The sequence below is a fragment of the Hemiscyllium ocellatum genome, chromosome 23, assembly GCF_020745735.1.
Source record: "Hemiscyllium ocellatum isolate sHemOce1 chromosome 23, sHemOce1.pat.X.cur, whole genome shotgun sequence".
In the NCBI taxonomy this organism is placed as follows: Eukaryota; Metazoa; Chordata; class Chondrichthyes; order Orectolobiformes; family Hemiscylliidae; genus Hemiscyllium; species Hemiscyllium ocellatum.
This window is the reverse complement of record NC_083423.1, coordinates 20154797-20168136: the sequence shown is the minus strand read 5'-3', so window position 1 is coordinate 20168136 and position 13340 is coordinate 20154797. Positions and strand designations below refer to the sequence as shown.

General features: G+C 39.5%; 1 protein-coding gene across 1 annotated transcript in view; it reads right to left on the bottom strand.

Moving 5' to 3' along the window:
* Positions 1-13340, bottom strand: part of tnpo3 (transportin 3) — a 74496-nt gene that overhangs the window by 28299 nt on the left and 32857 nt on the right. The window contains exons 15-16 of the mRNA XM_060842755.1: positions 6637-6697; positions 3912-4052 (exon numbers count right to left, since the gene is read on the bottom strand). Coding sequence (XP_060698738.1) covers positions 3912-4052; positions 6637-6697 — 202 coding nt within the window. The remainder of the gene's footprint in view (positions 1-3911; positions 4053-6636; positions 6698-13340) is intronic.

Below are 13340 nucleotides of genomic sequence, written 5' to 3'. Positions count from 1 at the left end.
AGGGAAGATGTGTTGCAATATTACACGGTGATGGCATAACTGTATATGGTGCACTGAAGAGTTTTGATCCTGTTAATTTCTTAAGAGGAGATACACTAGTATTCAAAAGAGATTCAATAGGCTAATTATTGGGATGAAGGGGTTAATTTATTAAGAACAGCTAAACAGATTAGGCCTTTATTCATTCGGGTTTAAAAAAATGCTGAATGATGTTTGAAATATATATGAACTTGCTAGGACTTGACAGGCTAGACGTTTCCACTTGGGATGGAAGCTTGAACTGGGTTCACAAATAAAAAATGAGTAACTCATTTAAAACCGACATACAAGAGAATTTCTTCTCAGAGGATGAAGAATGCCTGGAATTCTCTACAAAGAGTTATGGATGAGTGACTGTTGGAAGTATTTAAAGAGGCAACAGTAGACTTCTGAAATATCAAGGAGTTAAGGCATGCGGCAGTGTTATGAGGTACTGAGTAACCAGCTCCTGTTCCTATTTCTAATGTTCTCAGAAGATTTTAGGTTGCTGGAAATCAAACAAAATTTCACATCCACTCCCACCTACAGAGCTCAGATGAAAAAGAACATTTTAAAAGAGCTTTAGCTAAAGCCATACAAGAGATCGGGCAGATTTATTGGTTAGTACCCTAATGGGACTGAAGGCAACACCCAATGGAGTGACTGGATTAATTCCATACCAGTTAATGAAAGGATGGGCAATGAGATTACCAGGGAATGCTGTGACTGGTTGCAAGGAACTAGGACCCTTAAGTGAACAAGTTAAATTAATTTGTGAGAAAGCAGTTCAAACAGCTGCACAAATGGTAACAGTAGATTAGAGATTAGCAATTTCTGCACGATATCGAGGCAAAGGTGAAAGCAGAGGTTCCCAGTGAGAGAGATGAGGTTTGTAGAGGTGGAATGAACATAAAGTCAGTATGATCAGTATGTGCTTACAGCCGTAAAAGGAAAAGGGCACAGGAAACACTGGTCATAGCTGAAGTATTTGACAAATTAATTTTTAATTTTGTCTTGCAGAACTAACCCCCAGCCAACTGGTGACAACCACAACAGTTATTTAAAGTTACGGAATGTTGTTTGTCATGCTGATACTTATAGGATTGATGTTCTAAACATTGGGAACGGGGAACACTGCCCAACGCACACCCATGTTATACTGACTTATGCTAATTGAGGATGAAATCTTGTCTTACAAAGTGCACCATGAGCTGACACAGTGACAATATTGGTTTGCTCGATTTTGGTCAAACTCTAGCACTGTTTACAGCTTTGGTCAAACAAGTGGGAACACAGACAGCTTGGTTTTACAGTGGGGTGTGGAAATGGCTGCATCTCCAACCCAGGTACCAGGTCGCCTGAAATGCAGTTTAGTCAATGATACACAGCAATAAATTCAACGGGGTTGGCAACAGTAGACCAAAAGTTTTGGACTTTAAAATTATCAACCCGAGGAAACCTTCGGACAGGCAACTCAATACAAACCAAGATCTATTCAGAGCTTGGCTAAGTACTAGAGAGCCTGATGTGTAAGAACTCCTCAATGTTCTACAAAAAAATTACGAGGAGATGCAGAAAATCCTTCAAGAAATTAAACTTTAATATTGCAAAATCAAAGCTGTGGGAGCCAGCAAAATGTCTTCCCTGACTCCCCAAAGATCTATGTTCTCCGCCAGTTTATGCAATTTGTTGGTCTCATGCTTATCAGAAAACATTAACATAGCCAATCATGCTGGCTTGCTTTGTCTCTCTAAACTAATCATCTGCTACACTGGTTCCCTCCATCATACTTAACCTATCATATTACAACACCACCATCAGCATTAGCTCATCTACCAGTGATTTAATTAGCCTGTCACAACACACTGCCATTATCTGCTACTGGAGCCCTGTAACATGACCCTGGGCATACATTGCAACACTAAGTTAACTACATAACTGCTAGAATAACTTCCATAAGCCATGCATGGTCTATTAATAAATTGACCAGGAAAAGTTCTCAAATGATGAAATCAGAAATGATGTCTGCAACACACGTATGAATCATGGATACATGAACAGACAAGGTAAATATCGGAAATAAATTCATAAAGGTGAGACACCCTCCTCTGGCTGCCAGCTCAAAGGTTTTACATTTGCATATAAGACTACTGTGAAATGTGTTACATGTGATAATATGTTGATCATCATTGTTCTGGCAACCTCAGTTATACCAGAGTTAACACCCATTAAGGCACTATATTGAGTAAAGAATATTCAGGTCATGGAGGTGGTTATTGAAGTAGTCAGATCTTCTGTAACGCTTTCTTGCATTCTTGTGCAAACCCGTGTTACAGAAAAATTGCACTTTAGAAACAGCGCTTAAAGTGTTAGTGCTGTAATTGTATTACGGCCAACACACATTTTAAAACCTCGTGCCATAGAAACAGCATCCCCAATTAGTCAATCGTGTTACAGCGAATTTGCATTAAGAAAGAGCATGTTATAACAGAATATCCTGTACTAATATACACCATATGCATTGGAGATAAGGGGACTCATGGCCCAAGGCTGAGCACTTAACAAGAAGGGCTGTAAAGTTGAACTTTTTCAAATACATTTCTGTCTTTAGATTCTATGTTCTGATTTATTTTTGTGCTTTAAAATGGCACCAAAGAGTGGCAACAATATACAACACTTTTCATTGTATTTTGTAATAAAATACACATTACAATAAATAAATCAAATATACTAAGTACTAGTTTAAACAGATGTAGAGTATACTTATCTAATATACATAACAGAAGAGGAAAGATGTAGATTTAATACTACAATGGAGACTATATGGTCAGTAAAAGAGTCCTGTCTCATAGGAGCGGTGGGAACTATATTTCTGTGCGGCAAGAGTTTGGATACAGTTGATTATGTCCATCCATAATCACTGTGGTTATATCCACAGATGCCAGTGATAAAGATAGAGCCAGTTGAAAGATATAAACAGGCAAGTTGTGGAGACCATAATAGACAACCCGATGTAATACTAAAACCTGTTTTCCTAGATTATCCCATTATTGACTAAAAACCTCACCCTAGTCCAGGGGAGGGCATTTGGATACTCCAATAACTGGACTGAGCCTTAAATGACTCCACAACCTAGTGCAAGGAATGGTGGAACAAATATAAATATACCAATGGATTCAAATCACCTCCCATGCCCAAGTGATTATAGAATTGCTACTAATTTTATTTCAATCTTGCCCGAGTTATTGCACTAGGTGGTCACATAGAAGGTGGCAGTGGGGATTCAGAAACCAGACCAACAGGGCATTGGGTCAGGGACCTCTACCAAAGGACCAAATAGTAAAAGCCGTTTGACCCATTGCCTTTAAAGCCAAATCTGGATATCTGGCCAGAATCAACGGGTGGCAGAACATAAGGGAAAGGGATAAGACCACTGTATTGAGTACCTTGGGCTAGGCCAAGAACCAAGAGACGAGGGGGGCAAGCTTAAAGAGTTAAATTAGTTAGGCCTAAAGTTTTAACTATATAGTAAGCTAAGCTAGAACTAAAATAAACCAAACTGTCAAGTTAGTAGCTTTCAAAAGCCTTAAGTGAGGAGCAGAATGCCTATAAAGAAAAGGGACACACTAATATGCTTGTTGCGATCTCTATAAAGCTTGAAGGTGTTCTGTAATTCAGTAGAATATGATCTGTCCTCCGTGTTAAAGCTTTTCTCCATGTCTGCTTATGAAATAAATGATCATTACCTTCTTCTGGAGTCTTCTATCAACTTCTCAAATATTTCTACAACAGCTCATTATCTAGCTAAAGCATCTGACTATTACGAGTAGAGCTCTCTCTAAAATTCTTCTTCTTCACCCCTATCAGCTGGCAGAATCCACAGATCGACTTACCTGAGTGACCAAGGGCTGAAGTAATGCAGCGGACCCTTTTCCTACACATCGGACAGCAAAACGCAAACAACGACAACAGCGCTCCACAATTCGATTGTCAGCTTGATGCTTGTTCAAGGTTTCAGATAAGACAGGCCAGATCTAAAAGTAGGAAAAAGGAGAGACGTTAAAAGGAAATAACTGCAGTTACAGAACTCAAAGTAACCAAGAAATAAGAACTTGTCTTTTAATATCTTTCATGGCCTCAAGTCAAGCCAAAGCACTTTGAAAATGTGTGTGTGTTTTAACTGTTTTAATACAGAAATACATCAGTTTATTTGCACACAACAAGCTCCCAGGAGGGGCATGTGAAAAAGATGAGACAAATCTATTTCTTTAGAAATGCAGATTGTGGGATAAATATTAGCCCAAGACAATAGTAGTGACTTCCCAAATAATCATCAAAATAACGTGCAGGGAATTTTACATCCACCTGACAGAACATAGTTTTGTCTGAACTTCATCTAAAAGACCAGGATCTCAGACATTTTCAATGTTCCAGTGGAGTGTAAACCCTGATGTTTGTATTTACTACTCTGGACAGGAATTCAAATCAACAACCATGGCACAGAGAGGCAAAATATTTGAAACTGCACTGTAGGCTGAACCAGGGAGGTTTTCAACAGGCCACCAGGGTGCCCTATAAATCACTATCGCTTTGCACTAACACTGCCTTACTTGGTGGGAGGAATTTTGCACTTCTAATACTTCACTCACTTTTAGGGATACAAATTTCAATACTGAAGTACCCAAGCACATTTTTCATTTTAACGCAAGACTTGTTCAAATTAACTTCTTGAAGGGGAAGTTCATGGTCTGAAGCAAGAAATGTTCATGCTGAGCAACAGAATACTTATCTATCCAGATCTATCTATTCAATATAATTGGTCAAATACTCCTGATCCTGAATTTTTCTTTTGATTAAATCATCAGATGTGAGCCTTGTTGGAGTTGCACTCATTTAGGCAAGTGGGGAGTGCTCCATCACCCTGCTGAAATGTACTTTGTAACAGCACAGCCAAGTTACCTCTGCAAAATTCCCAGCCTCTGACCTGCTGCAGCCACAGTATTTTTTTGGCTAAATTTCATCAAATTGAAGTTGAGACTCGGTGGGTCTCATTCAGAAAAATGACCATGAAAGCCAAAAGAACTTGTTTCCTTTCCCCTTCCACTAACAACATATTCAACTTTCAATAACAACAGAGTGCACCATCTACAAGTTGTACTCCAGAAATTCACCAAGGCTCCTTAGAAAGCATCTTGCAAAACCACAAATCACCACCATCCAGAAGGACAAGGGCAGCAAATGCATGGGGGCATCACTACCTGCAAGTTCAACTCCAAGCCATCGACCATGCTAGCTTGGAAATACATTGCTGTGCTTTCAGCGTTACTAGTCAAAATCCTGGAATTTCCTCTCTCACAGCATTGAGAGGCTACCTACAGTAGATTATAGTTGGCCAAGATACAACAATCACATTAAACTTCAAACAATATAGTGGGAAATTTTGTATTCTTCTGAAATCATCTAAGCAGTTTTATTCAGCATCTCAATGAGCAGCAATTCAGCACTGCCAGGCTAGAAACCTACTCCAAGACTTGAAGTAAGGCTTAAACCATAACTGTACAACTGAACTTAGCCAAGCTGTTGTCACATCACTTAATTTAATCAGCTGTCAAACATCACAAGGACTGTACAATATGAACTCATATGCCAATCACATAGCACGTTTTGAAATAGAAGGGAAGCAGTTCAATTGAAAACAAATGAAATCTGTCTTCATCACAGGGAACAAATAAATGAGAAAGGAGTACATTAGATAACAAGAAGTCTGGATTCATCTATTAAAGAAAGGAGTCACTGACACCACACAAGATAACATCTTTGGTAAAGAGAGGGAGCTGAAAATGTGTTGCTGGAAAAGCACAGCAGTCAGGCAGCATCCAAGGAACAGGAGATTCGATGTTTCGGGCATAAGCCCTTCTTCAGGAATGGGAGAACAAGGCCATCTTAAAAAAAAATTCTCTAGAATTGGACAACGTTGACATGACTGAAACTAAGTGGTCATTGTGGCTCCCCTTGAGATGGGGAAAGTGGATTTTCTATTTAAACCACTCCACTCTACATGGTAAAAGACCTCTCAGTGCTGCTAGATCGGAAGTTTTAGAATCTTGACCCGGAAATAATGAAGGAACAGACTTATGTGTTCAAGTCTAGACGGTAGGGGACTTCAAGAGTATGATTTTCCAACACCACCATTGTTCATTCCCTTCTAGATAGAGGAGATTGCTTGGTTGGGTAGAGGGGGGTGATGTTGCCAAAGGCACGTTGGCAAATTGCTGAACTGTATCATTTAACAAGTACAGTCTGCAGCCTCATATGTCAGTCATGGAAGAATGAATGCTTCAATTCTGAAGCAAATCACCCTTACCTATTGCTCTCGGATCTGCTGTTCCATTTATCACTAGGTTCCGCAACATTGACAAAACCAAGATTCATTGAAGGGAAGGGATGAGATGGACGAAACACCAGGATTGATATATCAGAACAGACCCTAATCACATTTTACAAATGCGTGACTTTCAAGATGGGGTTAAAGAATAAACCAAAAGCACATTCCATATCCACAACAAACAACACATCCATCAATAATACTGATTGTGCCCTTCTGACACATGCACTTACTTCATGTATCACCTTCTGACATGGATGCGTCTGACCATTTTCAACAATAGGGTTTGTGTGCCTGAAACATGACCAAGTTAAATCATTAATACCTCATTTGACATTCTGTACAGAATTCAATAAAGTAAGAACATGAAAAGACAATTGTTGATGCAGAGGAGAATTTAAGAACAATATTCAGAATCTGTGGTCACACAGCCTTCTCACACTAAGTTAGCACAGCTGGGTACAATGACAACAACCACAGATAGTAAATTCATCTAAACTGCCGACATGAAGGTCCAATCAGTTGGACATTCAATATTCTAACCTGATTGGGTGCTCAAATTAGTCACAAAATTTCAAGTCCTGTGGTTAGCAAGGTTAAATCTCATGGAATACAGGGAGAACTAGCCACTTGGATACAGAACTGGCTCAAAGGTAGAAGACAGAGGGTGGTGGTGGAGGATTGCTTTTCAGACTGGAGGCCTGTGACCGGTGGAGTGCCACAAGGATCAGTGCTGGGTTCACTACTTTTCGTCATTTATATTAATGATATTGATGCATACGTAGGGAGCATAGTTAATAAGTTTGCAGATGACACCAAAATTAGGTGGTGTACTGGACTGCAAAGAAGGTTACCTCAGAGTACAACGGGATCTTGATCAGATGGGCTGAGGAGTGGCAGATGGAGTTTAATTTAGATAAATGTGAGGTCATAGAGATGTACAACATGGAACCAGACCCTTGCGATCAAACTCGTCCATATCGAGCAGATATCCCAACCTAATCTAGCCCTATTTGCCAGCACTCGGCCCATATCCCTCTAAATCCTTCCTATTCACATACCCATCCAGCTGTCTTTTAAATGCTTTAGTTGTACCAGCCCCCATCACTTCCTGTGGCAGCTCATTCCATACACGCACCACCCTCTGTGTGAAAAAGCTGCCCCTTAGGTCTCTTTTATATCTTTCTCCTCTCACCCTAAACCTATGCCCCCTTACTCTGTTCATTGCAGCTGTACAGGACATTGGTTAGGAAACTTTTGAAATATTATATGCAGTGCTGGTCTTCCTCCTATCAGAAATATGTTGTGAAACCTGAAAGGGTTCAGCAAAGAATTACAAAAATGTTGCCACGGTTGGTGGTTTTGAACTATACGGAGAGGCTGAATAGGCTGGGGCTGTTTTCCCTGGAGTGTCAGGGGCTGAGGGGTGACAATATGGAAGTTCTGTAAAATCATGAGGGACATGGATAGGATAAATACATAAGGTCTTTTCCCTGGGGTGGGGGAGTCCAGAACTAGAGGGCATAGATTTAGGGTGAGGGGGAAAAATTTGAGAGAAACTTAAGGGACAACTTTTTCACACAGAGGATGGTGAATGTATGAAATGAGCTGCTAGAGGTAATGGTGGAGACTGGTAAAATTGCAACATTTAAAAGCCATCCAGATGGGTATATGAATAGGAAGGATTTGGAGGAATATGGGCCAACTGCTGGCAAATGGGACTAGATTAGGTTAGGATATCTGGCCAGCATGCATGAGTTGGACTAAGGGTCTGTTTCCGTACTGTACATCTCTATGACTCCAAATACCTTTGCAAATTTATTCAATATACTTAAACCTAAGTGTTGCAGTTGACAACACTTTTGACCATTCTGCCACAAAGAATTTTGCAGTGGGCTTTTAAAAGCAAATACAAGCTAGTGCCAATGTAAGGCCACAGAGTTTAAATGCTCACACTGCTTCTCTCTACAGAGGCTCCCTGAGCAAAAGAATTAAATCTGTTTTGATCTTAAAAGCAACAGACATGCAATTTACATTTTAAAGACAGATACCCACGCAAAGGTTAATTAGAGTGCTCATCTTGAATTGATCACTCAATAAGTAGCTGCAGCTCCTGCTCGTTCCCACTGTGAACGCATAAAAGCCTTCAAAGTAGTTGGACATTATTATAAACCTCACTGCTGTGGTTATACATGAAGTCCAAAAAAGGGGCAAAAGGATTTATTTTAAAATGTTCTCTACTTCATCACTATTTTCTTTTATACCTATTAGTCACTTCTTTTTTTATTCAAAGCGTTAAAAGTTCAACAACCAGATCTTCAATTCTTTTGGCTCTAAGTTCTGGAATTCTCTCCTCTTCACTCCATTTCCCTCCCTAATATTTACATTCAAATCTTATGATTGCCTGTGTCACCATCTCCTTACAAAGCCTGCTGTCCAGTTTTGTCTAAATTGATAAGTGTAAGAGCCTCAAGACATTTTAATACATTAAAGGCACTTCATTAACAGTGATTAGTACAATGGCAGCACAAGGGTTAATCACTGAGCCTAGTTCCACATTTTCCAAATTTAAAGAGCTAAGAAAGACTCATTATTGTGGTGTGCTATCCAACAACTTGTACTGCATTAGGTTTAATCGTTAGCCAATTTGTGTGCAGTTTGTTTTGTAAGACAGTACATTATGACAAATTTCCCAAGAATGTGCTAATTGCAAAAACAGTTTTCACTGCAACATTCCCTTGACAGATCATCTAGTTCAGGCCATGAGCAATCGAGCCATGGAGACCGGAGAAGTCCCAGGTTTAAATACTACTGTGTTCGGTTAGCTGATCTCAGCTGGATTGTAGCAATAAACCACAATGTTCTTGTTCCCACTGCTGGAAGCAGAGTACGAGTACAAGTGCATGTGCAGGCAGCTGGCAGATATGGAATTCACTGCAGGATTTCAACATTTGAGAATTACAACACTGGCTGCATCCATGTTACTTTCGCCTTGCATGGAGTGAGTAGCATCAGCAGCAAGGAAGGACTAAAGGGAAGAAAATTTAAAAATCCTATATGAATGATTTTTTATTTTTTCCACTTCAATGCAGAAGAGGAGTGGGAGGCCAATTTTCCACTGTTTACATAAAGAAGAACACAAAAAAAGGCTATAGAAAACAGAGGAAAGAGAAGTTTATGACAGCATACAGGTCAGCGATATGCATTCACCGTTCCAAGGGCAAGCATCTTCATGTCAATCTTGCTGCTCCGGCAAGGGAAGCTGTTTAGAGAAGGTTTGGAGTGTACAACATAGAAACCTATGGTTTCTCATATGTGATAGTGTTGACAGTGCAGGAGAGCTAGGAGATACAAATGGAGACCAGGAGAAGAGGAAGATAAACAGTTTTTAAAAGATATATAACCATTGTGTCAGCGAGAGCATTAACTCATTGAATAGGTTATCTCTAACAGGTTATTGTGAAAAGACAGATGAAAGGGAACTCCAAAGAAGTGATAATCATCGAAAAAAAAATGACATTTTTGGTTGAAGCTTTTCACCTTGCCCTCTTCAGGGCATTCCCTCACCAATGCAAGATGAAAAACATCAACAAAATGTGTCTTTTTCCAATAATACGGAACTCTGTACTACCAAACAACAAAATGGTAATATAGACAGTAACCACAACAGAGCTACATACCCCAGTCTCTTCCCAACTGGCCCAAACATTCGACTGAATGTGGGTCATCCAAATAATGAAAAAAGGGACAAATATCATTACAAGGGAAACACATTGTTGCTGCTTGAAAAGCAGTCAGCCAGTCTTGCAAATCGGACCACTCTAAAATAACATACAAGATTAGTAATATGGATTGCGTCTTGGATTTTATTTAGTTTTGTGAACAACAGTAAGCAGCTGAGTTCACATGCATCATGAAGATTGAAATAAGATGTCTGGTTATAGTCAAATTCTGAAGTTACCAACAGAGACTGAAAGTAGGGAAGTGTTGCTGCAACTATAAAAAGCATTAGTGAGACTGCACTTGGAGCATTTCATACAATTTTGATGTTTTTACTTGAAGAGGTATATAGTTGTACTGCAGGTAGCTCAGAGGAGGGTCAGATTTATTCTAGAGGTGATGGATGTGTCTTATGAAGACAGAGTAAACTGATTAGGCCTATACTCTCAAGCTTATAAGAATGAGATGAGATCTAATTAAGGTTTATAAGATGTGAAAGGTGATTGACAAAGCATATGGAGAAAAGATGTTTCTTCATGTGAGGCAATCTAACATGAAAGATCATAGTTTTGAGATAAAGGGGCACAGACTTGAAATAGAGATGAGGAGAAATGATGAAAGGGAAGGAGACCCTTCTCTCAAAGGGTCATGAATCTGTGGAAATGCTGGGACAATGATTAAATTTAAGGAGATAGACAGATTTTCAACTCATAATGGAGAGAGTGTTATGGAGAGTAGACAGAAGAGTGGATGGTAGAATATCTACAGCCCATTGAATCCACACCGGCATGCCGAAGAGCATTCCGCCCAGATACAACCCCTGCCTCCACATTTCCCCATGGCTAATTCATCTAGCCTGCACATCCCTGAACGCTATGGGTAATTTAGCAAAGGAAACCACGCAGACATGGGGAAAATGTGTAAACTCCACACAGACAGTCGCCCAAGGCTGGAATAGAACCCAGGACCCTTGTGGTTTGAGGCAAAAGTGCCAATGAAGTTGAGGCCAAGAGAAGGTCAGTCATGATCGTTTAAATGGCACAGCAAGCTTGAGGGGATAAATTGGCTATTGCTTCTCTTAGTTCTACACTCTTATGGACAAGCAAACTGAAGAATGATCACATGCTTTTAAATAACATACAAGAAAATAAAGCCATTTGGACATATCATTTGGAAGTCACGGAAAGATTTTAGGGGTTTCACAGACTGAAACAGTTTATGAAAATCAAAAACACAGGTTGATAACATAATACAATGGGAAGATGGGAGACTGGTACAAACTGTGAGTGTAGGTTAGAAAGCATGTCATGCATTATAGATTATGGTTCCTGAAATGTCAATGAAGCCTAATGATTGTTGTGCAAAATACTGGTTGTTCCGCTATAACGAGCCTTTCATTAACACGAACTCGCTCTAACGTAATTGATTAATTGGGATGCTGTTTCGAAAGCATGAACTTTTAAAATGCATGTTGGCTGTAGCATGATTACATCACCATTACGGTTTCTAAAGCATAATTTTTCTATAATGCGAGGTTGCACAAGAACAGAACATTATTATGTTATAAAAGAACATACTTCAGTAACTTAAATATCTAAGAAAACAGAAGAGCTGATTTCGCTCTTGTAAACGTAAACTGCATCAATTTTGGATTTACTCCTCCAACAGCAATAAAATCTGTACCCATCAGAACTTCATCCCAGATGGCTGATTAAGCAACTATCACAACAGGCCTAAAGTGCAACTTTTTGGAGCTGATGCACCAAATCAGATGAGAAAACATTCTGATCCTATATTTTGGATGTTTGATCTAATGAACTGTATTGTAATAACAAAAGCTTTCTGCAATTTTAGTTTAGAAACATAAGTATGTAGCATTGCTACGAGCATCTTTAAGAACTGACTTTCATTATCACAATGTATGAAATAACAAGGTGCATAAGAGTTTCCTCCCAAAGTACTGCACCACAAACTATAGAAAGAGGGGGAACCAGTCCTAAAATCCATCTGAAGAACTAATGGTTTCAACAAATCAACACACAAAAAAGGGAACAATTCTTTTCTTCATTCACAGAGCCATTGTGTTGCTGACAAAATCATTATTCATTGTCCATTCCTACCTTGTGAAAGTAGTTGCATGCTGATCTTGAACTATTACCCTACTGTCAGTGTAGTGAAAGTGCTGCCACAGACAAAAGGTAAGGAACTCCAGTAATGATGAAAGCAGTGTGTGTCCAAATTAAGAAGTTGTGAAACCTAGTAGGTAACTTAGAATTGGTGGCTATTCATAAGCCTTTTGGCCTATTGAACCTTACTGACCCTTTCTCAAAGCATTCAACTAATCAAATCAAAGCTCTACAATCAGCATTCATTTAATATTAGGGAGTTAAACATTTAATGTTAGGAGGCTCCAAGAACTGACAGCAAAATGCAACACCAGAGGCGAAAGACAAGCCTGCAGTACCTTCAATCACCTTCAGCCACAAATGACAAGTAAGTAACCCAAATTGCCTTCTGCAGGGATCTCCAATATTGGAGGCCTGTTTTCAGCCAACTTGATTCATCCCATGAATATCAAGAAGCCATCAAGCACAGGGTACAAAGGAAATTCCATATACACCAACATCTTTCTTAGCTGAAGGCTTGTGCTCTAAGCTAACTGCACTGTACTAACTACACCAATGGCATTTACTGTATCATATGGAAGGTTACCAACGTATACCCTGTTCACAAACACACATCGAATTTAACCTGCACAACCGCTGTTCCACTCTTAACTATCAGTAAAATTATAGAATGTGTCACTGATATTGCTAGCATGTAGAATTTACTTACCTGATCATTCTGGGTTTTGCCAGTGCCAGAGTTTTAAGATTCATTACATCATTAGCCTAAACACTGACAAAGCAACTGAGTTTCGACGTAGAAATGAGAGAGACTGCCTTTGACTGCAATACGAATGATTGCAGCATCATGGAGTCAAACTAAAACTGCAACCAATGGGAAACACAGAGAAACCACTCTACTTAGTGGAATCAAGCCAAGCATGAAAGAAGATGGTTGACCCCCAGGATTTTACTGCAGGCATGCCTCAGAGTAGTGCCCTAGCTGGAGTATTCTTAAACTGCTTCGATCCATTACTTTCCCTTCATCAATGTCAAAAATGCAAATATTCACCAATGATTCAAGGGTTTAATCCCATTCCTAATTCTTCTCA